This window comes from Galeopterus variegatus, unplaced genomic scaffold, assembly GCF_000696425.1.
Source record: "Galeopterus variegatus unplaced genomic scaffold, G_variegatus-3.0.2 Scaffold16, whole genome shotgun sequence".
Taxonomy (NCBI): Eukaryota; Metazoa; Chordata; class Mammalia; order Dermoptera; family Cynocephalidae; genus Galeopterus; species Galeopterus variegatus.
In genome coordinates, this window is record NW_007726127.1 from 611,902 (window position 1) to 636,212 (window position 24,311).

General features: G+C 43.7%; 1 protein-coding gene across 1 annotated transcript in view; it reads left to right on the forward strand.

The window, feature by feature from the left end:
• The window catches only part of KIAA1324 (KIAA1324 ortholog), a 97,958-nt gene that overhangs the window by 45,053 nt on the left and 28,594 nt on the right, over positions 1–24,311 (forward strand). Inside the window, exons 2-4 of the mRNA XM_008566406.1 lie at positions 14,801–14,921; positions 18,022–18,214; positions 23,967–24,114. Of these exons, the coding sequence (XP_008564628.1) occupies positions 14,801–14,921; positions 18,022–18,214; positions 23,967–24,114 (462 nt within the window). The remainder of the gene's footprint in view (positions 1–14,800; positions 14,922–18,021; positions 18,215–23,966; positions 24,115–24,311) is intronic.

A 24,311-nucleotide genomic window follows, 5' to 3' on the forward strand; every position in this document is an offset into this window, starting at 1 on the left:
AAAACCTGAGTGGGGGCAAAAGAGAACAAAAAACTGGAATTCAGGAAACCATCCAGCTAGGGCTGGGCCTGAGAGAAAGTCTCATCTGGGGGACTGATGTCTCAAATTCTGACATTTCTCCATGGTTTTCCATGTTCCTGTGCTAAGTGGGGCTCATTCCTACCTCCCAGCAAAGGGCTAGTCTCTGCTCCGATCTAGGTCAGGTGCTTTCCAAGCAGAGATGTATTTGCAGCTGAGTTAGCACCTATTTATTGACCATGCTGTATCCAGCTCAAGGACATTTGCCTGGCCAGTCCTGCTCCCATCTTGACATTCTCCCCAAACGATCTGCTTTTCAGGGACTGTGAGAGGAGAAGAAAGATGAGCCTGTGAATAGGGGAGGAGCAGGAGGCAGCCTCCTCCAGATCCCAAGGTCCCTAATCAAAAGTTGGCTCTAGTCAAAACCCAGGTTTACTTAAGAACCTGTTTCTTAACCCAGGCCCTGTCCCAACCAAAACAAACCCAGGTCCATGGGTGGCTGTGACTTTACACAGCAGTGGCTTGGTCATTTTAAGACTAGACTGTGAGTGGTGCCAATAATGGCAAGGTCCAGGACTCTATCCCTGTACCAGCCAGCAACCTCCCTCCCCTCCAAAGAAAAGAAAGGGAGAAGACTGAATAGGTATATAAAAGGGTAGTTCAAAAAGTTACTGGAATTCATGCATTTGGATCCACGTACCAGCCAGCCGCCAAAAAAAAGTTAGTGGAAAAATGGAATTAAAAGATAAGACTCAGACTGTAAGACACCTGCTTGGCTCTGTCTGTTTTCTCTGTTGTGGGTAGAGGTGAAAGGGGAGTTATCCCCTTTCCCCCAACAATCTCTGGGTAGCTATTCTTAGCTCTGTTAATGTTTTACTTAAGTGTATGCATTTATCAAAATTGTACAGTTAAGATTTGTGCATTTTGGGCTGGCCCATGAGCTTAGTTGATTAGAGGCTGTTGCTGATTGAGCATGGAGCTGATAAAACCAAGGTCCAGGGTTTGATTCCTGTTCCAGGAATCGAGCTGCCAAAAAAAAAAAAAAAAGATTTGTGCATTTCAGTGTATGTAAATTTTACCTTAGTACAAAGCTATGTATGCTACCTACCCTAAGTAAATCAATGTATAGTATATGCATGTGTTGAAACAACACACTGTACCCCACAAATATATACAAATAAACATGGGCTGGCCATTTAGCTCACGTGGGAGAACATGGTCCTGGTAACACCAAGGTTAAGGGTTTGGATCCCTGTACCAGCCAGCTGCCAAAAAAAAAAAAAAAAGAGGAAGCTTCAAGCAAATATGTAAAAAAGTTTTACCTTGAAAAAACTATAAAACTCTCAAGTGGGATGGGCCGGCCCGGTGGCGCACTGGAAAGTGCGCCGCTTGGGAGTGCGGCAGCGCTCCCGCTGAGGGTTCAGATCCCATGTGGAGACCGGTTCCCGCTCACTGGCTGAGCGCGGTGCGGGCGCAACACTGAGGGTTGCGATCCCATTACCGGTCAGTAAAAAAAAAGACAAAAAGGAAAAAGAAAAAGAAAAAAATAAAAAACTCTCAAGTGGGGAGGAGTGGGTGGAGTGAGAATGGCAAAAATTGGTATATTGAAGCTGGGTGATGACACATGGAGGCTCATTATACTATTTTGGTCTTTAAATATGTATATTTAAAATTTGCCATTTAAAAAAATGAAAAAAAAAAGATTTAGAGATGTCTGTTTTTTCTTAGAAATCTCTCTTTCTAATGAAGGATCTTAAAGTAACTCATACTCTTTAACTAGTAATTCCACTTCTGGGAATCTGTTTTAGTCTGTTTTGTGTGGCTATAACAGAATACCTGAGACTGGGTAATTTATAAAGAAAAGAGGTTTATTTGGCTTGTGATTCTGGGGCAGCTGCATCTGACATGGGTCTCAGGCTTCTTCTACTCATGGCGGAAAGTGGCAGTACAAGCAGATCGCATGGCTAGAGGAAGCAAGAGAGAGAGAGAGAGAGGAGGTGCCAGGGTCATTTAAACAACCAGCTCTCACGGGAACTAACAGAACAAGAACTCACTCACTACCCCTCCTCCCCCAGGGAGAGCATTAATCCATTCATGAGGGATCCGCCCCCATGACTCAACTCCCAACACTGCCACATTGGGATCAGATTTCCACATGAGTTTTGGCAAGGACAACACATCCAAACTCTATCAGAATCTATCTAACGGAAATAATCAGAGATACACAGAAAGCATCACTGCAGTGCTTTTTTTCCCCCCCCAGTGCTATTTAAAATAAGGAAAAATGGGACAAAACTCCATGTCCAACAATGGGAGAATGGTTAAAGAAACTACCTTGTAACCATTAAAAACATGGGAAAGTGCTTGTGACTTAAAATCAAATGGAAAATAAAGTAAGAATACAAAACTAAGTACCATATGATCTTCATTTTGTTTTTCTTTTCTTTTCTTTCTTTTTTTTTTTTTTGTCTTTTTGTGACCAGTAAGGGGATCGCAATCCTTGGCTTGGTGTTGCCTGCACCACGCTCAGCCAGTGAGCACACCGGCCGTCCCTATATAGGATCTGAACCCGCAGCGGGAGTGCCGCTGCGCACCCAAGCGCTGCACTCTCCCGAGTGCGCCACAGGGCCAGCCCTTCATTTTGTTTTTCAAAATATGTGTGCACTTATACGGAAAGAATCTTGCAAAGAAATACAGCAAAATGTTAAAAGTAGTTATCTCTGCTTGGTGGACTTATGGCAGTTTTTATTTTCTTTTTTATTCTAGTCCATATTTTCATCCCTTCTACAATTAATGTGTATTACTTTGATAATTATTTCAAAAACTCAGATGTGCTATTTTGAAGGAAAAGGAGAAAAAGGACAGATTTCCATTCAAGTACCAGCACAAAATAATAAGGTCTTGGAACCTGAAGGAATCTTAGAAATTAGAAATTGCATAAGACCAACTTTCTCATTTTACACATTAGGAGAGTCAGACCTAGAGGAGTTGAATGGCCACCTAAGCCATTTGTTCTGAGTCTCTCAGACTGCTTGTCTTAGTCCACCACTAGCCCTTACTTCCCTTGAGGACCTTTGCAGGCCGGGCAGTATCTGTGTTCATCCCAGGAGGCCCCATTTTGGGGGCAGCCCTTTGACTCTCAGCCAGTCTGGGCCATCATTACCAGCATCCTTGGCCATCTGGGCTGGAGAAACACTCTGGCAAGAAGGCTGTTAGGACAGTAGACCCCAGTGCTCCAGATCACCTAGCTGTTCTCCCTCAGTCCGTTTCAACCACCCATCTTTGTCTTCTCTGCTGTTGCAGAGGTTACTTCTATATAACTAGGCTCAATGTCTGTGGGGGCCTGGCTTGCCAGAGCTTTCGAATCACCATCAGTTAGAAAAGAAACAGTTTTGTTCAATGGTTAGTGTCAGGTTAGAGTCAGAGATATGTGTTACTGTCATTGCCAGAGTCCTTAGACATCAAGACCCTTCTCTAGAGAGTGGGGGCAGGCAAGAGTATGGAATGACAATTAAGCTTATTTGTGTATGTGTTTATGGTAGGTCTCCTCCCCACCTGCCAGCACACTCCCCACCACATACACATCTAAGCTCTTTGGCAGCTGGGACTCTGTGTCAAATATCACTGCTTCACCAGAACCTAGCACGTAATAGGCCCTCAATCGATGCTTGTTGAATGTGGAATGAGTGAACATCATTTTCCTAAAATGTAGAAGATCTGATATGTTTCAAGTTAACAATATCTCCAGAGTTTAAACATTTTTTTTTTCCTTTTTGTCTTTTTTACTGACCGGTAACGGGATCACAACCCTCGGTGTCGCGCCCGTACCAGGGACCGGCAACAGGATCGCAACCCTTGGTGCTGCGCCCACACCACGCTCAGTCAGTGAGCGGGAACCAGTCTCCACATGGGATCCGAACCCTCGGCGGGAGCGCCTCCACGCTCCCAAGCGACGCACTCTCCAGTGAGCCACCAGGCCGGCCCCAGAGTTTAAACATTTTAATTCTAACAGAGAAAAACGTTTGAAAAATAATTTTTAGCATTTAATATTTATTTTCACAACTGCAGTGCAGTACTTTCAAAAGTTGTTAATAACAAACATGTAAGCATGAGGGAGCCACCACGACACAGGCATCTCCAGTGTGACTGCCATGAATTTCACTCTGATGCCTTCCTCTCCTCCCTCTTGGTGTCTCTTTGAGTTTGACCAACCAATTGGATGATAATTAAAATACATTCTTTTCCTTCAGGTGGACAAAAAAAAAAAAAAAAAAAAAAAATTTTAAAAAAAAAAAAAAAAGAATTTTAAAAAATAAAGAAAATCTAAGAGAGATAACAGACAACCTTAAGCTCTCAAATATCCAAATCATGGGTATTCCAGAAGGGGAGGAAAAAGGAAATGGCATTGAAAACATACTCAATGAAATAATAGCAGAAGGGGCCGGCCTGTGGCTCACTCGGTAGAGTGCGGTGCTGATAACACCGAGGCCACGGGTTCGGATCCTATATAGGGATGGCCGGTTCACTCACTGGGTGAGAGTGGTGCTGACAACACCAAGCCAAGGGTTAAGATCCCCTTACCGGTCATCTTTAAAAAAAAAAAAAAAAGAAAGAAAGAATGGCAGAAAATTTCCCAGGTATAGGGAAATTCACAGATTTTCAGATTCAGGAGGCCCAAAGATCCCCAAATATTCAACCCAAAAACGTCCTGTCCAAGACATGTTATAATCAAACTGGCAAAACTCAAAGACAAAGAGAGAATCTTAAAAGCTGCAAGAGAGAAGTACCAAGTGACCTATAAGGGAGCCCCAATCAGATTAACATCACACTTTTCATCAGAAACCCTAAAAGCTAAAAAAGAATGGGATGATATATTCAAAATACTAAAGGACAAATATTGCCAGCCAAGAATACTTTACCCAGCAAGGCTGTCCTTCCAAAATGAAGGACAAATAGTATGTTTCTCAGACAAACAAAAACTGTAGGAGTTCACTACCACACAACCAGCCTTACAAGAAATTCTCAAGGGAATACTGGGTTTGGTACCTGAAAAATGACCATCACTGCCATGAATACTTAAGAAAGAACAAAACCCACCAGTAAAACAAAAATGCTAGAAAAGAAAGAGAAAAAATCATTTATCTATCACCCCAAGAAACCAACAAACACAGAAGACAAACAGAAAATCAGAAAGAAAGGAACAAAAGATACTTAAGACATCTAAACAAAAATCAATAAAATGCTAGGAGTAAATCAACATCTTTCTATAATAACTCTAAATGTAAAAGGATTAAATTCCCCACTCAAAAGACACAGACTGCCTGACTGGATTAAAAAGATGAGTCCAGGCCGGCCCGTGGCTCACTCGGTAGAGTGCGGTGCTGATAACACCAAGGCCACGGGTTCGGATCCTATATAGGGATGGCCGGTTTGCTCACTGGCTGAGCGTGGTGCTGACAACACCAAGCCAAGGGTTGAGATCCCCTTACCGGTCATCTTTAAAAAAAAAAAAAAAAAAAATTGGAATTATTCCATGTATTTTTTCAAATCACAATGGATTAAAATTAGAATTCAATAACAAACGAAACTCTGGAAACTATACAAACACATGGAAAGTAAACAACATTGTACTTAATGATATATGGGTCCAAGAAGAAATTAAATGGGAAATCAAAAAATTTCTTGAAACTAATGAAAATAATGNAATGGAAAGATGGCAAGTAAGCAACCTACCTAATACTTCACCTTGAGGAACTAGAAAAACAAGAACAATCCAAACCTAAAGTTAGCAGATGGAAAGAAATGATTAAGATCAGAGCAGACCTTAATGAAATAGAAACCCAAAAAAACTATACAAAAGATCAATGAAAAAAAAGTTGGTTTTTTGAAAAGATAAATAAAATTGACAAACCTTTAGCAAGGCTAACCAAGAAAAGAAGAGAGAAGACCCAAATAACAAAAATTAGAAATGAAAAAGGTGATATTACATCTGATACCTCAGAAATACAAGGATTCATTAGAGACTGCTATAAACAACAATATGCCAACAAATTTGAAAATCTGGAGGAAATGGATAAATTTCTGAACACATACAAACTACCAAAACTGAGCTAGGAGGATATAGAAATTCTTTTTTTTTTTTTAAAAAAGATGACCGGTAAGGGGATCTCAACCCTTGGCTCGGTGTTGTCAGCACCAGGCTCAGCCAGTGAGCAAACCGGCCATCCCTATATAGGATCCGAACCCATAGCCTTGGTGTTATCAGCACCACACTCTACTGAGTGAGCCACGGGCTGGCCTAGGATATAGAAATTCTGAACAGACCAATAACAATAAAAGAAATTGAAGCTGTTATCTGAAGTCTCCCAACAAAGAAAAGCCCAGGACCAGACGGGTTCACTGCAGAGTTCAACCAGACCTTCAGAGAGGAATTGATACCAATTTGCTACAAACTATTCCAAAGGATTGAAACAGAAGCCATTCTCTCAAACTCATTTTTTTTTTTTTTTTTGTCTTTTTTCGTGTCCGGCAATGGATCGCAACCCTCAGTGTCGCGCCCGCACCGGACCGGGACCGGCAACGGGACCGCAACCCTCGGTGTTGCTCCCACACCTCGCTCAGCCAGTGAGCAGGAACCGGTCTGTATGTAGGATCCGAACCCTTGGCGGGAGCACCGCCGCGCTCTCAAGCGGCGCACTGTAGCAGTGCGCCACCGGGCCGGCCCCCAGTTTTTTTAAACTCCTATTCCATCTTCTATCTAGATTAATAGTCTCTCAACAGTGATCAGATTATTCACAGACTTAACCCCCCTAGACTCCACCAAAACCCATCCCATTCATCATGGTCAAACTCATTTTATGAGGCAAACATCACTTGGATACCAAAACCAGACAAAGATACAACAACAAAAAAGAGAAAACTACAGGGCAATATCCTTGATGAATATAGACTTAAAAATCCTCAATAAAATACCGGCTAACAGAATACAACAACACATACACAAAATTATATGCCATGATCAAGTGGGATTCATCCCAGGGGTGCAATGTTGGTTCAACATATTCAAATTAATAAATGTGATACAACACATCAGTAAAATCAAAGACAAAAATCATATGATCATCTCTACAGATGCTGAAAAAGCATTTGACAAAATTCAACATTCGTTCATGATAAAGACTCTCTCCAAGTTAGGCATAGGTGGAAAGTATCTCAACACAATTAAAGCCATATATGATAAATCCACTGCCAATATCATCCTGAATGGGGAAAAGCTTTCAGGATGCCCATTCTCACCACTCCTGTTCAACATAGTGTTGGAAGTACTAGCTAGAGCAATCAGAGAAGAGAAGGAAATAAAGGGCATCCAGATTGGAAAAGATGAAGTCAAACTGTCCCTGTTTGCAGATGATATGATCCTATATATTGAACAGCCTAAAGCCTCTATAAAAAAAACTCTTAGAGTTGAAAAATGATTTCAGCAAAGTTGCAGGATACAAAATCAACATGCATTCGGTAATGGGCCACAATAACCAACCACATTGTATATCGAAAAAATAAAATTAAAAAACATTCAAAAATCAATAGCATCTCTATACTTCAACAATGAACATGCAGAAAAAAAAATCAAGAAAGCTAGTCCATTTACAATAGCCACCAAAAAAATAAAATACTTAGGAATAAAGTTAACCAAGGATGTGAAAAATCTCTAGAACTACGAACCACTGTTGAGAGAAATTAAAGAGGACACAAGAAGATGGAAAGATATCCCATGCTCTTGGATCAGAAGAATTAACATTGCAAAAATTTCCATATTACTCAAAGTGATCTACAGATTCAGTACAATCCCCATCAAAATTCCAATGACATTTTTCTCAGAAATAGAAAAACTATCCAGACATTTATATGGAACAACAAAAGACCAAAGCAATCTTGAGCAAAGAAAATAAAGCTGGAGGCATAACACTACCTGATTTTAAACTATACTACTAAGCTATAATAACCCAAACAGCATGGTACTGGGATAAAAACGGACACACAGAGCAATGGAATAGAATAGAAAACCCAGAAATCCACCCATACACCTATGGCCATCTGATCTTTGACAAAGGCACCACGTCTACACATTGGGGAAGAAACTGTCTTTTCAGCAAATGGTGCTGGGAAAACTGGATGTTCATATGCAGGAGAATGAAACTAGACCCATACCTTTCACCATATACCAAAATCAACTCAAAATGGATTAAAGAATTAAATATACATCTCAAAACAATTAAACACCTTAAAGAAAACATAGGGAAAACACTCCAGGAAGTAGGAGTGGGTACAGACTTCATGAATGTGACCCCAAAAGCACAGGCTACCAAAGGAAAAATAAATGAATGGGATTATATCAAACTAAAAAGCTTCTGCACAGCAAAAGAAACAATCAACAGAGTGAAAAGACGACCTACAGAGTGGGAGAAAATATTTGCAAAATATACATCTGACAAAGGGTTAATATCCAGAATACAAGGAACTCAACTTTATAGCAAAAAAACAAGTAACCCAATTAAAAAATGGGCAAAGGAGCTGAATAGGCATTTCTCAAAGGAAGATATATGAATGGCCAACAGATACATGAAAAAATACTCAACATCACTGAGCATTCAGGAAATGCAAATCAAAACCACTTTGAGATACCATCTCACTCCAGTTAGGATGGCTAATATCCAAAAAACCAAGAATGATAAATGCTGGTGAGGTTGAGGAGAAACAGGAACTCTCATATGCTGCTGGTGGGACTGCAAAATGGTGCAGCCTTTGTGAAAAATGGTATGGAGGTTCCTCAAACATTTACAGATAGATCTACTGTATGACCCAGTTATTCCACTGCTGGGAATATACCCAGAAGAATGGAAATCATCATGCCAAAGGGACACCTGTACCCCCATGTTTATTGCAGCACTATTTACAATAGCTAAGAGTTGGAACCAGCTCAAATGTCCATCATCAGATGAGTGGATAAGGAAAATGTGGTATATCTACACAATGGAATACTACTCTGCTATAAAAAAGAATGAAATACTACCATTTGCAACAACATGGATTGAATTAGCGAAAATTATATTAAGTGAAACAAGTCAGTCACAGAAAGAGAAATACCACATGTTCTCACTTATTTGTGGGAGCTAAAAATAAGTAAATATGCAAACAAATAAATGGGGGGGGAGAAGACACAACAATCACAATTCCTTGAACTTGTTAAGACAAGAGAACAGATATGATGCAGCTGGGTGTGGGGAAGGGAGAGAGGGAGTGGGGAAAGAGGAATGGGTAAAGAGACATGAAAATTAACTACAATGTATCTTGAGAAGTTAAAATAAAATAAAATATATTTTATTTTGGAGATGTTTCTTTTTTTTTTTTTTTTATAAAGATGACCGGTAAGGGGATCTTAACCCTTGACTTGGTGTTGTCAGCACCACGCTCAGCCAGTGAGCGAACCGGCCATCCCTATATGGGATCCGAACCTGGGGCCTTGGTGTTATCAGCACCACACTCTCCTGAGTGAGCCACGGGCTGGCCCTGGAGATGTTTCTTAAATTTAGACTACCAGATCATCAGGCTTCTACTCTCTGGGGTACTTAATAGAATAAGTCGGAGATCGGGCATGTTCTCTAGGACCTGTGGCATAACCTTTTTTAAAATATTCAAATATTATAGTAAAATGCACATGACATAAAATTTACCATTGTAACCATCTTTGTGTATACAGTTCAGTGGCATTAAGTACATTCACATTGTTGTGCTACCATCACCACCATCCAGCCACAGAACTCTTTTTGTCTTGCAAAACTGAAATACTGGACTCATTAAATAATAACGCTCCATCCCCCTGCCCCCAGCCCCTGGCAACTACCATTTGACTTTCTGTCTCTATGAATTTGACTACACTGTACCTCATGTAAGTGGACTAATACAATATTTGTCCTTTTGTGGCTGGCTTGTTTCACTTGGCCTCATCTTCATTTGTATGACTACTATGGATTTTGGTTGGGGGGGGGCACCAAAGCCTGCCCTAGTAGAACTGGGAAGTCAGGAGGGGGCTTATCCCCAGCTGCCCCACTTTCTTGCCCAATCCCTCCCTCAGTTCCAACCTGCCTCAGGTCTCTACTCAGTGGCTAAATGTCCTCGCCCCCCTCATCCCATCTCCTACTTTTCCTGGGAGAGCATTGGATTGGCATAGTGTGGGTCATGTGGCCATCCCATGGCAGATGAGGTGGCAAATGAGACAGGCCACCTCATTTGACAATTCCACCAAGACTGTATATAATAAGGAGGCAATATATTCTCTGAAAGGGGCACTGTCATCTGAAGAAAAGGGCAGGGACACTGGGCATGCAAAAACAACAGATGTGGGGCCGGCCCGTGGCTCACTCGGGAGAGTGTGGTGCTGATAACACCAAGGCCACGGGTTCGGATCCTATATAGGGATGGCCGGTTTGCTCACTGGCTGAGCGTGGTGCTGACAACACCAAGCCAAGGGTTGAGATCCCCTTACCGGTCATCTTCTTAAAAAAAAAAAAAAACAGATGTGCTTGGTGCGCCTCCAACAAGGTTCAAAATGCCTTTCAGCCTTTCCATTCCTCATGGCTTTGGGCTTGGATCTTTCCCCCGGGCCCTGTTTGCAAAGTTATTGATACACTTGGTTTTCATTGAAGTTCTCAGCAACTTGAAAGCCAATGCTGAGCCCCAGACACAGTGTGTGATTGTGATAGGATCCTACACAGGCTGCTCTCAAACACCAGCAGCCTTGAACACAGACTCAGATTTCCTGGGTCCAATCCTGGCTTGGCCATCTCCTGGCCATGTGGCCTCGAACAAGTGACTTCACTGCTTCATGCTTCAGTTTTCTCACCTATAAAATGGTAAAACAATAGTACCTACCTCACTGGGTTGTTTTGAAGATTAAAAAACCTACTTGTGCTAAGTGCCTGACCTACGTCATCTTAACATCACCTGTGCCTGCTCACAGCCAACCTATTTTACATGGCAAAAAGGCGCCTTCTGTCTGGGCAGATGCAGCCCCACCATAGGGCACATCACCCAGCTTGCAGAGCTTGAGCTAGATTTTAACATGCGCTCATGCCCTGAGCTAGGTGGTCTTGTGACTAGCCTGCACAATGGCCTACCGTGCCCAGCCTATGAGGCAGGTATTTGCATACCCCATTTTTCTATGAAGCAATAGTGGTTTAAAGAAGTGGAGCACCATGTGGTAATCAGGTGGTGGGATCACTTCCTACTTGCCTATTTATTTATGGCATGCCAAAGAGGCCAGCCCAATCCTTATGGCCCCTCCACCTGCGTTGTAGACCACTTCCCCTTGTCACCAGCTCATCAGCTTATACCTTATACATCTTCCACAATAGATGCAACCAAATACCTCTCTAGCATCTAACCCATAGATTACCACCAATCTCTAGTCTCTAATCTACTATTTTGATAATCATTTAAAAAACTAAGACATGTTATTTTGAAGGGGGGGCGTGGTGGAAGGAAGGACAGATTTCTATCCAGGTACCAACCTGACTTGGCAAAAAAAAAATTTTTTTTTTATCATTTCAGCAGTCTATTCTATACCTAGACAGCAAGAACTAAAAATATTGTGGGTCTGAGTGAATTCTTCTAAGCTGAAAGATCAGTATTGACCACAGATAGCTCAATATCAGGCAAAGCAGATTCCAACTTAAGAGGTTTTTCCTCTTCTTTCTCATGTGCCCAGGAGTATTCATGGCTGAGTGATGCTAGGGGAGGATGGATTAACTAAAGGTCTCCACCCCTCATTTCTAAACCTTTCCTTTATTTCCCTGGTGAACAGGCAGCAGCCACTGCCTGCTGTGTCCCATTTAACACTGTGATTTGCATATGTGTCATATGATTGTGCAGGGTGGGGAGGAAGGAATTGACTGCTGGATATATACACTGAATGCATTTGTGCATCTCCTTTGTGAATCTGTATATTATGCAGACTGTACGTTTTCAAAGACAGATCACTTGCCAAATTGAGGTACAATTGGGGAATTGAGTTGTTCACAGAACACGAAATATAACTGAGGAGTCCTGCCAGTTATATCCCTGATTTAACTCTCTCCAAGCTTATGTCTTGAATGATGCGATCTCAAAGTTTAGTTTGGATTTGAAACAGGTGCAGCAGAGTCTGCCACCTTGAATGATGTAAAAATCCACAAGTAGAATGATTTAAATTAGCACATATTGAAAGGGAAATTCTCTAAGGCTTGGAACCACCACTTGTCCAGCATACCTCCCACCCAGCCAGGACCCAGGGTACACCAAACAAAAGATGATGAACAGTAATGAACTTGGCCCATGTGCCTCCAAAAGGCCAAATGCAGTCCGAGTGAACTTAACTCCCTGAGTTATCTGCTCAAACAGATTAGATATTTTAACACCATTCTCGGGCCTCAGAAGTGAGCCTGGCTGCTGGCAGACAACCAACACTGTCAAACTTAATTGTTGGATTTGGCTGTTAAATTTGGCTCAGTGTGAGTCTGTGTTTGATCAGATCTGTGAGGGTGCGGGAGGATCCCTGGTGGGAAGCCTGGGTTCCAGCTCAGTGACTTACAGCCTGTGTGACCTTGGACAAGCTATTTCACCCCATCGAGAGTCAGTTTTCTCATCTGTAGAGTGAAGGAACCAGCCCTGCTCTGCTTGTCTTTGTATTGAGTTGCGAAGATCAAATGGGGACTGGAAAAGCAAATGACAGGCATGATTATGTTCATAGGCAGAGCACTGAGTCCTTTCTGCTATCTCTGCCGTCTTCACTCAGTTCTCCTTTTAATTTACACACTGTGGATTTCACCCCTGGTTCTTGCAGCCAAACTCTTTTGAGAGTATCATTTGTAGAATTGGAACTGAGATATTTGTAGTTGCCCTGTTTATCCTCAGAGTCCTCTGGGATGAGGAAAATACTGGAATTATGAGGAAAAATAGACCCAGAGAGATGGTAGCCCAAGGGCACAAAGAATTCCCATCCTGATGTTCTTTCTTTCCTAGATGACACTGACATCTAAATCCAAAACCAAAGATTCTGGTCAAAAGTTAGGCTCCGAGTTCCCCAATCTCCCCCTTCACCTCTGCATCTTCTCCCTCTAAATGAAAGTGCTAAGTTCATGTGTTGCTGTCCTGAGCCGCACTGAGCACAACCTCTTGTATCTGTAGGTGCTGGGCATACAGTATGTGTTCGGTAATATTTATAATAGAGAAAAATAAAAACGGAGCTCTAAAGTTGTTCTCTCATCATCCTAAGTTTCTACAACCACGGAATGAGAATCAGTATTTACTGTATTTCAACAAGTCTGAGATGCACTACTTCTAAGACACAATTTTTTATGTACCAAAGATAAAAACCTCTCTCAGTTAAAGTATGACACAATGCTTCCTTACTGTGTCAATTATAAGACAGATCTTGATTTCATTGAGGTTAAATGTGAAAAAAATGTGCATCTTAAAATAGCTACAATGTAGTATGTTCACCTCTTCTAAGGGCTGGCTGGTTCTCTCAGTTGGTTAGAACGCGGTGTTCTAATACCAAGGCCGAAGGTTCAGATCCCTGAACCAGGCAGCCGCCCCCCACAAAAACAAACAAACAAAACCCCAAAAGGTAAAGCTTTCTCTTTTTGGTCCTAATACACTAGATTAGAAAACTTCAAACTGTCTCATTTTCAGTCTCAGTTCCTTGCAGTTACACATGCCATGTAATCATGCTTTCATATGGTTTAAAGGGGGATGTTAATTCTATTTTTCCTGTGGATGCAGTAATACAAAGTACTTCTGGGCTTGAATATAGTTTAAGGTAAGTGCAGATTATAAAATACTTGTCAGAGCCAAAATCATCATTAATTCCATGGTCTGTTTTTATTACAAGATTTAAAAGAGTAAGAATTGTTTAAGGGCATTTAGCACATCAATTGTGTTTTCTTTCTCCTGAGTAGTGCTTTATATTGTTTTTGTTGTTTTATTTAATGCTTGATTTGGCTGTTTTGTTATTGTTATTCAGTTTATTCTTAGTTCAGGTAAAGCAACTGAATTGTGAGTTTCCCAACCCACAGAGAAATTAGGCGTGAACAGGCTCACATGATGGGAGCACATCACTTGCCTGGGCTAAATATGACATTTTCATAAAGTTCAAGTAGCTGGCCAGTTAGCTCAGTTGGTTAGAGTGTGGTGCTGATAACACCAAGGTCTAGGGTTCAGGTCCTGTACTGAGCAGCTGTCAAAACAAACAAAAAAAGATACATAAAATGCAAGTGGGAATGTGTAGTCTTTCTGGGCAGAGGAACACAGAAATACAGCTTCTATGAAAACCCTCTGGAAGTTTTCTGTGGACCATACTTTCCATTTAGAACGTTCTTGCTCATAAATTCTACAGTTTAGGAAAAGAAAAACTCCATCTATTTCTAGCCTGTTTAGTTACTTTCCCACATTCCTCTGCTCTATAAGGACATTACTTATATACAACAGCAAAGATAATCACACATAAAAAGTGTATTTCTAGGGACTAGACCATGGCCAGGGTGGGAAGGAATGATCCAAATTACTGTAGTTCTCACAAGTGCTTCGTATCATTTCACCACAATGCCTTGCTCCCTGCCCGGGGCCCCAGGCCTGTTGCTGTGGTGATGAGTGTCAGTAGCCATTATGTCGGGCAGGAAACGGGTGGGAAGCTGTTACTGTCTGATCCCTGCTAATGCACATTTTGTCTACTGTTCCCTTCCTGCAGTCTGAGTACCACTATGAGTACACCGCGTGTGACAGCACTGGTTCCAGGTGGAGGGTCGCCGTGCCGCACACCCCGGGCCTGTGCACCAGCCTCCCTGACCCCGTCAAGGGCACCGAGTGCTGTAAGCAGCCATTCCTGCTCCAGGGCCTCCCTGCCACTCAGTGTGGGCCTCTACCCCAAGCCTCCTGCCGTCAAAGCTAGGCCCTTCCTGACAGTGCAGCTGCCTGAACGAATCGGATCTTTCCCCCAGTTAGTTCCCATTCCCAACCCTTTTGAAATTTGCTGCAGAAGTATTATTTCATGGATGCAGATTGGGTATCTGAATTTTTTTTCGTTAAAAAGAAAAAATTGGGGGGCCGGCCCGGTGGCACACTGCTACAGTGCGCTGCTTGGGAGCGCGGCGACGCTCCCGCCAAGGGTTCGGATCCCACATACAGACCAGCCGCTCACTGGCTGAGCGAGGTGCGGGTGCAACACCAAGGGTTGCGATCCCGTTGCCGTCCCGGTCCGGTATGGGCGCAACACTGAGGGTTGCGATCCGTTGCCGGTCACGAAAAAAGACAAAAAGGAAAAAAAAAAAAGAAAGAAAAAATTTTTAATCCCATCAATGGATTAGCATAAGCAATTCCAGCTGTGTGCCACTCAGATTTTTTTTATGTTTGCATACATTTTTTTTTTTTTTTTTTTTGCCTGTGTATTTCTCTCCAGTCTACACTCACCAGCCACAATCAATCATTAGGGAAGATTGTGATTTGTCTTCATTCTTAAAAAGGAAGGCAGAGGGGCCGGCCCACTGGCGCACTGCTGTAGTGCGCCGCTTGGGAAGTGTGGCGGCGCTCCCGCCGAGGGTTCGGATCCCACATACAGACCGGTTCCCGCTCACTGGCTGAGCGAGGCGCGGGAGCAACACGGAGGGTTGCGATCCCGTTGCCAGTCCCGGTCCGGTACGGGGCGACACTGAGGGTTGCGATCCGTTGCCGGACACAGAAAAAGACAAAAAGGAAAAAAAAAAAAAAAAGGAAGGCAGAGAAGATGAATTTCTGCAGAGAGAGACTTTTAAAATGCACTGGGCGTTACTTCAGGGGACAAGAATCTTCCCAACCATGGATCTGACTGTGCAATCAGAAAGATGGTGACTTGCTACAGCTCCCATCCCCACCTCTGTGACTCTGTAGTCGCAACTTTTCTACAGTTGGCAGCTATTTCCCCTGTGCTGTTCTTTTTGGAATGCAAAAGGAGTAACAATAAAAATCAAGGGCTAGGCTGGCAGGTTAACTCAGTTGCTTAGAGTGTGGTGCTGGGAACACCAAGGTCCAGGGTTCAATCCCTATGCGGGCCACCTGCCGAAAAATAAAATAAAAATAAAAATCGGACTAGAATTAAGTAATTACTTGATGAGTTGGAAAGGAGATTGAGGTGTTTAAATTCTAAAGTCAACTTAGCACAGTGTCTGGCTCAATACGTGAGCAAATACTCTCCACATTAATGAATAAATATTGCTGAGATCCGAGCAGAACCCAGGTGTGATTAATGGAAACAAATGAGCCATCTTCAGTTAACTCTGCTGACTTTAAGGAGCTCCTACTATGTATGAGCACTGTAATATGCACATGCTATGTGAACCACAAAGACAAATAAGGCACAGTCTGTCCACAGAAGCTTACAGCTGGTGGAGGAAGCAGACATTCATTCATTCATTGTTTGTGGAGCTCCTGCTGTGTCTGTGCCAGTCACTGAGCCAGCCGTCACTGGAGGAGCTCACAGCCTAGCCAGTGGCGGACCTATACAACGTGGTAATAGAGTGTGAGAAAGAATGGGGGTTCTGAATGCTGAGGGATCTGGAACAGTTGGGAGGACCACTTGAGCAAAAGTTTGGAGGAGGAAGAACAGTGACACATTCAGGAAAGAGCATGTGGTCCACGGGGTGGAGGCAACACAGAGAAGGTGACAGATGGGAGTGAGGTGGAGAAAGAGCTGTAGTGGGAGATCAAGCTGGAAAGTTAGGTTGGGGGCAAACTGTGGAAGACTTGAATGCTAAGCTAAGAGCTTAATTCTATAACCAAAGGGGAGTGCCTGATTATTTTTTTAATAAGAAGAATGATAGTACTTATCAGTGTTTTAGAAATATACCTTAGACCACAGTATAAACAAGAATTGGAAGTAGGGAACTAGTTAGCAGAGCATTCCAATGGTCGAGTTAACAGGTCATGAGAATCCCAACTAGTATGGTGGCATTAGAACCAGAAAGGAGGAGACAGGGGCCAAAGCCAGGGGGGAATTCAAGGCTGAAGGGCTGTGCACCATTCAGGAGTCCGCACAAGAGCCCATGGCATCTTCACTGGAGACCTCTCAGAATGGCTAAGGCACCTCTCCATAGGAAACAAGACTGTCAGGAATAAGCCCAAAGTCCCAGCAGCAGGAAAGAGTGTCCACAGCCCTAAATCTTTTTTTTTAAAATAACAGATTTATTGAGATATAATTTACATGCCATAAAATTCAGCCTGTAGGCCGGCCCGTGGCTCACTCGGTAGAGTGCGGTGCTGATAACACCAAGGCCACAGGTTCGGATCCTATATAGGGATGGCCGGTTTGCTCACTGGCTGAGCCTGGTGCTGACAACACCAAGCCAAGGGTTGAGATCCCCTTACCGGTCATCTTTTAAAAAAAAAAAAAAAAAAGGCCCTCAGTGGGTTTTAGAATATTCAGAGAGTTGCACAACCATCACCACTATTTAATTTCTTTTTTTTTTTTTTTTTAAAGATGACCGGTAAGGGGATCTTAACCCTTGACTTGGTGTTGTCAGCACCACGCTCAGCCAGTGAGCAAACCGGCCATCCCTATGTGGGATCCGAACCCGGGGCCTTGGTGTTATCAGCACCGCACTCTCCAGAGTGAGCCACGGGCCGGCCCACCACTATTTAATTTCAGAGCATCTTCATCATCCTGAAAAGAAACCTCATTATCATTACCCATCTCTCCCCACGTTCCCGCCCCCCAGGCCCTAGCAACCACTAATCCACTTTCTGTCTCTATGGCTTTGCCTCTTCTGGATGTTCAGTATAAATGCAATCACACAATACGTGCCATGGCCCTAAATCTTGGTGGGCCAGACTCCCAGATCCCGACCCTGTGCTCCTCCCTTTAGGGCACCCACAGCCCGTCCACTTCTCCTGGGGCTGCAGTGACCTCACCCCCCCACTTGTCTCTGTCCTATTTTCCAGCCTTCTCTTGTAATGCCGGGGAGTTTCTGGACATGAAGGACCAGTCGTGTAAGCCGTGCGCTGAGGGCCGCTACTCCCTCGGCACAGGCATCCGGTTCGATGAGTGGGATGAACTGCCCCATGGCTTCACCAGCCTCTCAGCCAACATGGAGATGGATGACAGTGCCACGGAGTACACCGAGAACTGCACTTCGTGAGTTTGCCACCCCCCATCGCTAGGGAGGGGCTGCAGGGCGCACTGGACAGCCTCCTCAGGCTGGGCAGGGAGGATGGAGGAAAGAGGAAGCCACGCTGCCAGGGTGAGGGCTGCAGCAGGTCCCCAAAGGACCGTTGGCTGTGACTCCCGCCTCGGCCCACCGTTCCTGACCTAAGCTTCCCAATGGCTGACAGGCATTTGTGAAAGGTGAAATACATGGGGAAATAGAGGCTGGTAGTTAAGGGGGACAGGGGTTAAGTGGCCCAGTCTGTTTCAAACAAAACCCAATTGGATTTCCACCACGGAACTGTGGATCAGCCAGTAAACATCCTCAACTTGATCGAGACACAATGTGCAAGGCATTGGGTATTTTCATGGCTTTGATGCTAACTTTTAAAACTGGTTCTACCTAACCTGAGTTTATGGGTTTTGCGGGGATAGAGTAGGACCAGAGCCTTGGTCAGTTGTGGCTGAGCTCTTCTAAACCATTTGAGATGGCAATGACCAGAAAATTTTCCAGCTCAGATGGAGACCTCTGCCAGTCATTGAAAAGCTCAGCCCGGTTTGCTTGGATAACTGGATATTTATTTCAGATGTGCTTTTTATGTGTTAGGCACCATTCTGGATGCTTTACCTGTATTATTTTCTGTAATCCTCAAAAAAACCCTGTAAAATAGGTATTATTGTTCCCATTACAAAGATGAGAAACTGGGGCCGGCCTGTGGCTCACTCGGTAGAGTGCGGTGCTGATAGCACCAAGGCCACGGGTTCGGATCCCATATAGGGATGGCCGGTTAGCTCACTGGCTGAGCATGGTGCTGACAGCGCCAAGCCAAGGGTTGAGATCCCCTTACCGGTCATCTTTTAAAAAAAAAAAAAAACAAAGATGAGAAACTGGAGGCTCAGTGAGGTTAAGGGATCCGCCCTTTGTTATCTAGCTTACAGCTGGTACGATTGGAATTCAAAACCAATCCCAAGAGTTCTCCTGCCCCATACTGCCACTTTTAAATAACATTTATTGTACGCAAGACAATGTTGGGTCCTAGGAAGTAAAATTGGGGGGTACAAAAATGTGAAAGGCAATTGTACACTGCTCTTTGTTAAATATTGATAATGAGTGCAGGAGGAAAGTAAATGAAAGTTTCTCTCATATACCTAAGCAACCAAATGGGTAAAAGGGACTTAAGAATTGTATTGTTCTTGGATTTCTAAAACGGGGAGCAATGTCTCCCATTTCTATACTTAAATCTCCTGAAAGTACCCATTGTCTGAGCCAAGCAGCAGACATTCAGTAGTCCAATTTTAATGTTAATTTAGAGTTCAATTTTATGTATCAAAATCATTAGCATGACAACGGTGGGGGCAGAGATAAAGCTCGCGAGGATTAGAGCTGGAAGGAGAGCGAGTGTGTGTGCGCTTTAAGACAACCAACCCCAATTCAAGTCCTAATGGAGAATGTCATTTGACCCTGGACAAGGTGTAGACCTGGCTCACCCGATCAATTGCAGTCCATGCAAAGGAAGCATCTCTCCTCTCTCTGGGGACTGTGCTGAGAGTCAGAAAGCACCGTCTCTAAGCGAGGCAGGATGCGGGCCTGGTAATGACAATTTGTGTTTTCCATAGCACAGACTGTTCCAGACCCTGGATCTTAGGGCATCCCATGGCATCCCTGGAAGGGAGGGAGAAGATGTTTCTCCTCTGTAGAAATGGAGAGGAAATGGTCACCTACAGAGGTTTTGTAGTTTCCCCACCATCTCTCAGAAAGGCAATAATTGAGCTGGTACTAAGAGCCCGAATGTCTGGCTTTACAGCTCAACTGTGTATTTACCTGAATCCAGCCCCACTGCTTCCGTCCTAACCCACGCCAGCATCGCCTCCTGCCCGTTCTGCCTGAGGAGCCTCCCAGCTGGTCTCCTGCCTCCTCTAAGCCACTGTCCACTCAGCAGCCAGATTCATCTTAAAACACAAATAAAGATTATAGTACTTTCCTCTCAAAACCCTGGGTACTGTGGCTACCTATTGCCCTTGGGATAAAGTCCACTACCTTCCCACAGCCTATAGGGCCCTGCTGGTCTGGCCTCTGCCCTCTGCCCATTTCCCCAGCCTCTGACCAGCACCCGCCTTCTCCCTTGCTGTGCTCTGGCCACACTGGCCACATTGGCCACCTCGCTCCTTCCCTCCTAGGGCCTCTGAACTCGCTCCTGTTATACTTGACTCCTCCTTACCTTCACGGCTCTGCCTAAAAATCACTTCCTCAAAGAAACCATGCCTGACCCCAGAGTCTGCTGTTACGCACTCTTGTATCGTCATGTTTTTCTCCTAACAGCACTTATCAGTCATTACTACGTGATTAATTGTGTGATAAGTTTCTGTCTCCTCAACTAGAAACAGAATGTAAGCTCCAGGAGGGAGAGGATCAGGTCTGTCTTGTTCATCTCTGTGTCCAGCATCTAACGTAGCATCTGGCACAAAGTAGACACTAATACTGGGAACAAAACAGACCAAATGAACGGAGTCTCCATGGCAGGAGACATTAGTTAGACTTCTGGAGATCCTCCATGGTTCCTGGGTAGATGTCCAGGGCTAAGGTGCTGGAAACAGGCTGAGATCAGAGACTGGGAAAAGCAAGAGGGAACAGGAGTGAAGAGGGAGTAGTAGAAAGGGTGTTGTATATTAGGACACAAGAAAGAGCAGACGTCCAAATTTTATGACGGTGAAACAAGAATGAGAAAAAGAGAGACGTAAACATTAAAAATTAAAAACATTATGTGCAGATCACAGCTGGCTGACCTAGGGTAGGTTTCCTAGTCACCTCTGTGCCTCAGTTTCCTCATCCTAAAAAAGATGATAAAAATGGTACCCTTCCTATAGGTTGTGGTAAGGATTAAATAAGGCGATATATGTAAAGAATTTAGAGCCATGCCTGGCACTAGAAATCAATCGAAATATGTTGTTATTGAACATGAAATGTCTTCATCAGGGACAAAAGTCTGACAAAAGTCAGCACTGTGATGCATTTTGCAAATGTAACCTACATCCTTTTAATTATTCATCAAACTTCAGGAGTTATTTATAGCTGATGCCATGGAGCACATCAGCATTAAATATTCTCTCTTTCAACAAGGAGAAATCAATGCCATGAGGCTAGTTGGGGTATTTTGGATGAGCTCTGCTTATACGTTTCCATTTTGAGAATAACACTGACTATTAAGAGCTGGAAATACCATGTTATTCTGGCAAACACAGGGGAAAACTGTGGACTAATCTGAGGTTCCCTTAACTGGCCACTATTAAGCAATTGGAGACCGGGGCTGGTCTCAGGCAAAACAGTGAAATAGTGGGGTTGTCTTTGATGGTCCATTTCCCACATTCATCTGTTTAGTCCTCTGAGTCCCTCCTACATGGCAGGTCCAGGGCTTGATGTAGGGACACATTAGTTAGCAAATAAATTTGGCCTCTGCCCTCATGGAATCTACAGGCCAGCCAGGAAGACAGACAATTAAAGAGGAATTAAAATAAAGTATAATCAGAAGAGGAAACTCAGATTGCAAATAAGTTAAGATGCTCAACCTCACTAGTAATCGAGGAAATAAGATTTAAAGCCTAATTAGACACTTACAAGTGGTCTTCAAAAAGTTCATAGATAGGGCTGGCCCGGTGGCACACTGGAGAGTGCGCCGCTTGGGAGCACGGAGGCGCTCCCGCCGAGGGTTTGGATCCCATGTGGAGACCAGTTCCCGCTCACTGGCTGAGCGTGGTGCGGGCACAACACCGAGGGTTGTGATCCCGTTGCCGGTCCCCGGTACGGGCGCGACACTGAGGGTTGCGATCCCGTTACCGGTCAGTAAAAAAGAGACAAAAATGAAGGGGAAAAAAAAAAAAAGTTCATAGATAAATTCATATTATTTTTTAATTCTATTTTTTTTTACAAACTTTTTGAAGTACCCTGGACAAAAATGAAAAAAAAAAAAAAAAAGTTCATAGATAAATTCATATTATTTTTTAATTCTATTTTTTTTACAAACTTTTTGAAGTACCCTCGTATTTCCTACCATATCATATTGGCAACAACTTTAAAACCTGACAGTTCCTTCCCCCATGCTTGATACCTAATCAAGCTCCTCTTCATAATTTCCCATCTACTCCCTCATAAAAAAAAAAAAAAAAAAAAAAAACCTGACAGTTCCAAATTTGGAGAGGATGCGGAGCAATAGGAACTCTCGCACTGCTGATGGGTGTCACTTGATACAACCACTTTGTCTTTTTTTTTTTTTAAAGATGACCGGTAAGGGGATCTTAACCCTTGACTTGGGGTTGTCAGCACCACGCTCAGCCAGTGAGCAAACCGGCCATCCCTATATGGGATCCGAACCCGGGGCCTTGGTGTTATCAGCACCGCACTCTCCTGAGTGAGCCACAGGCCGGCCCCGATACAACCACTTTGGAGAACAATGTGGCAGCGGCTGGTAAAGGTGGAGGTTCCCATACCCTGTGACACAGCGGCTCTACTTCCAGGCATTCCACTCGGACATGGTATAAGGAGACAGGAACAAGAATGTTTACAGCAGAGTATGCACAGTAGCCAATAACTGGAAACTATCTAAATGTCCATCAACAAGCAATGTATAAATAAACATGGTAAAGCCATACAGAGGAACATTATGCGGTAGTAAAATGAAGGGAGAAGAGTTATATGTGTGAATATGGATGGATCCCACTATCATTATGTTGAAGCTCTGCCCTCCCCGCAAAAGCAAGTTATAGAACACATAAGTATGATACCATTTACATAAAGTTTAAAAACACACAAAACACTCCCATACAGTGTATTGTTTACAAATTCGTAAGTTTGGCAGAAGAATTTCCAAAGGGCTGGAGTGTAAAGAGTGGGCCAGGAATGTGTACACTATCAGTCACAGGCGTCTTAAGCACGGGAGTGATGTGGTCAGGTTTTTGTTCTGGAGGATCTCTCCAGCCACAGCATAAAGAGGGGCTAGAGGATGCAGGACTGGGTGCAGGGACACAAGTTCAGAGGCTAGTTCAGAAACGATGTGGTGGTGGCCATGCAGAGAGACCTTGGCAGGGTGGATAGAGCTGAGATATATTTAGGATACAAAACAAGCACAACTAGATTGATTGTCTCGGGAGTTCTCTGGCCTTCCCCCTTCCCATAAAAACCATTTACATGCAGCATCTTAAAGTGGACATTTCTGGAAATACAGGTGGACTAGACTGGATGGACTTCTGAGTTTTGAAGAATATCTGTGTCTACTGACTTGCTAGGCAGACCTGGGCTTGAATCTGAGCCCTCCCACTTCCTGGCTTTGTGAGACTGGACAAGGTGCTCTCCAAGCCTCAGTTTCTTCAGCTATGAAGTGGGAAAAAACAGCACTTCCTCTTATTGATGAAAAGAAAGCATGAATATAAAACACGTAGTTCAATACCTGGGAGGTAATAAGCAATCAGTCAATTTATCCACCCCCAGCTTCATCTGCCATATATCTGCTGGGTGGTTCTGCGTTATGTGGAGGTACACCTGTCTTCCTCTTGCTGGCTGTATCCCAGGCTTCTTGATCTACCTTAGAGCTTCTTTTGTCATTTTTCTCTGACCATTTTCAAGTCCAAGCTTTGGCTTGTGAATCACAAGTCTGGAATTCCCCAGAGACCTAGCAAAACATGAGACCTGCACAGGCACGAAGCCTGGTAGACCGCACTCCTGCCAGTGAACTTGGTTCTTGTTCCCTCACAGGTCCAAGTGGGTCCCCCGAGGCAACTACATCACCTCCAACACGGATGAATGCACAGCCACGCTGATGTACGCCGTCAGCCTGAAGCAGTCCGGCACTGTTAGCTTCGAATACTACTACCCAGACTCTACCATCATCTTTGAGTTTTTCGTAAGTCCCTGGCCAAGGGGGAGGGTGGGAGGTAAAAACTCCCTGAGCTCAGATTCATTTCCGGGAATCAATCACAACCATAGTCCCTCTTGGGCAATCACAGTTGTCTTCCCTTTGGAGAGAACTGTGGGCGAAGTGAGCTGAGATCCCCCCAACCCGCCAGATGTCAAAAAAAAAAAAAAAAAAAAAAAGGGGCG